Raw genomic sequence first — 3,530 nt, 5'->3', positions numbered from 1 at the left:
CCCTGACCAGCTAAGTTGATGTGGTTTGAGGGTGAACCTGTCCTGGAAGGAAGCTCCTGTGCAGGCCCCACCTCGTCCCATGCTGGTGATATGTCTGATGCCCACATCGTCGTGAATGGGCTCATTGTGTAAAATCAGTTCACTCTGCTGCTGGGCTGCCACAAAAGGATGTGTGTTCTTCAGGTCTGGGGAGCTGTGTGGTGGGGCATCTTACTGGGTTGTAAGTTTGTGGTCATTCTACAGATTTCAGAATTGAGGAAAGCTGTGTCCATTTTAGTCCTTTGCCACCTTGGCTTTCTGTCAGTGTTCTTTGTCTCCATTCACACCTGGCAGCTCTCGACATCCGTTTAATTAGGACACAGCAGAGGAGCGGGGAATGAGACATGTACTTACTGCTCCAGCCGAGTCTCGCTCTGCCCTCACTTCATCTGCCCGCAGCCACCAGCAGGCTCTAATTCACTTTCCCTTGCCCAGAAACTTGTGGGGAACCCCCACCCCCATCTGTTGTCTTAAGGCGACCCCTTTTTCATCGCTTCTACCCAGCCACTCTCTTGGGCTGCAGGCGATGCCTTTGCTGAGTCCTTCTTCTGAAACTGGAAAGCCCCTGCTTTGAGGAAACACTATGTCAAATGTCATTTGACGTTTGTATAGTGTTTCAGAAGCGCGGCCCTGAACCGCAGTAGGAGATGTAGGGCCGCACCAGGGACTTCCACCTTCGCGTCTCTGTACCTTTCTTCACCTCTTTCTTTGCGGTCACCATGCTGGGCCCCTCCAGCTAAACTTCCCGCTTGAGAAGCCAGGAAGCCCACCTCTGAAGGTCTAGTCTTTGTGCCATCGCCTTTGATGTTGGCTTAGGAGGTCCAAAAAAACCCCAAAATCTCCATTTGAGGGCCAATTCCGGATGGTTGAGATGGATGATTGGTGACTTATTCTAAGATTGTATTTTTCCCTTTAATTCATCTTAAAACTATGAATATATATTTAAAATCCTTAATACTTGTAACTCGTGGATTAAAACTTCAGTCTTTAAGGTGAGAAAGGTAGCTGCCCCTAAAATGCTTTTCATAACATTGGAACAGTTTTTATAAGAAAAGGCAAAATGGTAACTGAAATTCTAGGCAAATATACTAGGTTAAGGAAGTGTCAACCACAGAGAGTATTGTTCCCCAGTGATAACCAGGGGGCGGGAATGGGAAGTCAGCACTGCGGGCTGCGAGTGAGCCCTGCAGCATGTGTGGGAGGGTTGGCGGGGTTGTGGGCAAGGAGAAGCCCCGCAAGGCGGGACTGTGGCCCGGATTTATCAGAACTGCGTGAGTGGCTCGGGTTCTGGGAGCGTCACCGCTCTAGGCAGGGGTGAACCTAGGACCCAACCCCTTCCAGCTCCGCTGTGTGTGTTGTGCTATGCATGGAAACCATTGGTGTCTTGTGACCCGCGAGTGGCCTGGACTCGAGTTGGTGGATACTTTTATAGAAAAGCCCTGCTCTCTCCCCTCTTGCAGACAGCTGAGACTCTGCAGCCCACCCTGCAGTCCGAAATGCAGCTTGAGCATGGAGCCATCCAGATCCAGTGATGCAGGGCAGGTCACCTGAGCACGACAGGACCCGAGACGGAGCCGTCACCGCGCTCAGCGCCAGCTCCAGCCAACCACCCAGTTCTACACGCGCCCTGGCCCCACGGCTTTGCACAGAGGTGACTGCACACGTTCTGTTAAAGTGCATCCGAGAGCCTCATCCACAGGAGAAAGCGTCCCAGTAAATAAACAGATGGTAACAGCCACCACCCCTGCCAGAAGACCCCTTTCGTTTGAGTCACACTGTTGGTGTCTAGAGAAAGAGTGGGGAAGCACAGTGTGGATTGCATTAAGTACACACAGAAAATCAAGAACTACAATATTTTTCTCTGTTTAAACAGCTTTTTTTAATTTGCTATGGTGTTTATAACAAAAAAGAAAACTGAAAAAAAATGGACTAGCAGAAGCCTTTTGCTGTGTGCTCTGTTCAGTGTAATGAAAATAGGTATTTGCAAAGACAGCTAACGATTTTGATGGAAATATTGCTTACCTACTTTTCTAGGGGGAAATGCTCTCAACAATGTAATTAAGCATTTCTAATGAAATAAAATGTATTTATGACCACAGCAGCTTTAATGTTATTTTCGCTTAAAAGATGGTTTACCGAGGCCACCCTCACTCCTGGTGGGTGCTCAGGGGTCACCCCGTGGGCTCTTTCAGCTATTCTGACAGTACTTGCGGGATCCTTGCAAAGGAAGGAGTGTGGCTGCTTCTTCAGTCCCATGTAACAGGCCTGGAGTGTCAGCATCCCCACATGCAGAGCGCTGCCCCAGGAGAGCGCCCCCTCTCAGACACAGGCATCCCTGAGACAGTGTGAGCCAACTTCAGTCTTGTAGGCACTCCTACCAGTAATCCGTGCTGTCAAATGACACAGGCCTTTTCCAGCTCAGAAAGTTACAGCTCCAGGGTTCCTTAGAAAAAATCCTGTCCTGAGGAGCCTGCTTCATTGTCTAAAGTTAAAAAAGAAAGGCAGAGAAAGCGGTTCCAAACACAAGCGCAGAGGTGGTTTGCATTACACGTGACCGGTGTGTGGCACTCGTTTCTGTCAGACCATTTCGGTAGTTATATTAGTCAGATTTGTGAAATTCCCACAACAAAATTGTATTCACTGACTTAGACTATGACTGCATGGTGCTTTTTCTGGGAAGCATTCAAAGTTTTCATTCCAAATAGTCACGCCTATTCCTGCTCCACCCCTTGGGGGTTCCCGGGCCTGGGTAGCTTACACCGGGGCACGTGGAGGGGTGAAGGAAGTGCGGGGGAGGTAGAGCAGCCCCCTACAGTGGGACAGCATGTCTACATCCCATGCCTCCATCCATCCTCCTAGGATGGGGCCTCCCTGGACAGTCACCTGAGAGAGGCTATTCTCCAGGAGATGGAAATGGGAAAAAGGACCAGTCACGAGGCTGGAAGGAGAAGGTCTAATGAGCATGTGTCTGGAATCCCAGAAGGAGAGAGTGGAAAGAACAGAAGAAAGATGACATTTAAAGGATTCGGGAAGCAGAACAGGTCCCAAGTAGAAATAAAAGCAAATCCATGCCTGGACACACACACTACATTAAGGACGAAGATAATTCTGAAAGCTGCCCGAGAGAAAAGCCAGACCACCTACAGCAGGATGAAGGAATCACAGCAGACTTCTCAACAAGAGAAGTCGATATCAGAGGCAGAGAGTAGTACCAATGAGGCATTGAAAGAAGAAAATTCTCTACACAGAATTGGGTCTTTAGTAAAACTATCGTTCAAGAGTGCTGGTGACAGTCACCATTTGACCCTACAGTTCCACTCCTAGATGTACACTCAAGAGAATGGAAACCGTATGTCCACATATAAATTTGTACATGAGTATTCATGAGTGGCCAAGGATTGGGAAGAACCAAGTGTCCAACGGCTGACTGGATAAACAAAATGTGGTACATCCTTAGAATGGAATATTATGTTGCCGTAAAAAGAAATGAA

The 3,530-nt window shown here is 48.5% G+C and overlaps 1 protein-coding gene across 15 annotated transcripts in view; it reads left to right on the top strand.

Moving 5' to 3' along the window:
- BANP (BTG3 associated nuclear protein) overlaps nucleotides 1-2,137 on the top strand; it is a 116,236-nt gene extending 114,099 nt beyond the window's left edge. For all 15 annotated transcript variants that reach the window (XM_039888702.1, XM_039888699.1, XM_039888697.1 and 12 more), the window contains one exon: nucleotides 1,500-2,137. Coding sequence is in view for 5 of the 15 variants with exons in the window: in XM_039888699.1 (XP_039744633.1) it covers nucleotides 1,500-1,571 (72 nt within the window). In the remaining 10 variants the exon portion in view is untranslated. The remainder of the gene's footprint in view (nucleotides 1-1,499) is intronic.
- The last annotated feature ends 1,393 nt before the right edge of the window (nucleotides 2,138-3,530 follow it).

Source organism: Pteropus medius, unplaced genomic scaffold, assembly GCF_902729225.1.
Source record: "Pteropus medius unplaced genomic scaffold, Ma_sr-lr_union100, whole genome shotgun sequence".
In the NCBI taxonomy this organism is placed as follows: domain Eukaryota; kingdom Metazoa; phylum Chordata; class Mammalia; order Chiroptera; family Pteropodidae; genus Pteropus; species Pteropus medius.
This window is presented reverse-complemented; position numbering and strand designations above follow the sequence as displayed.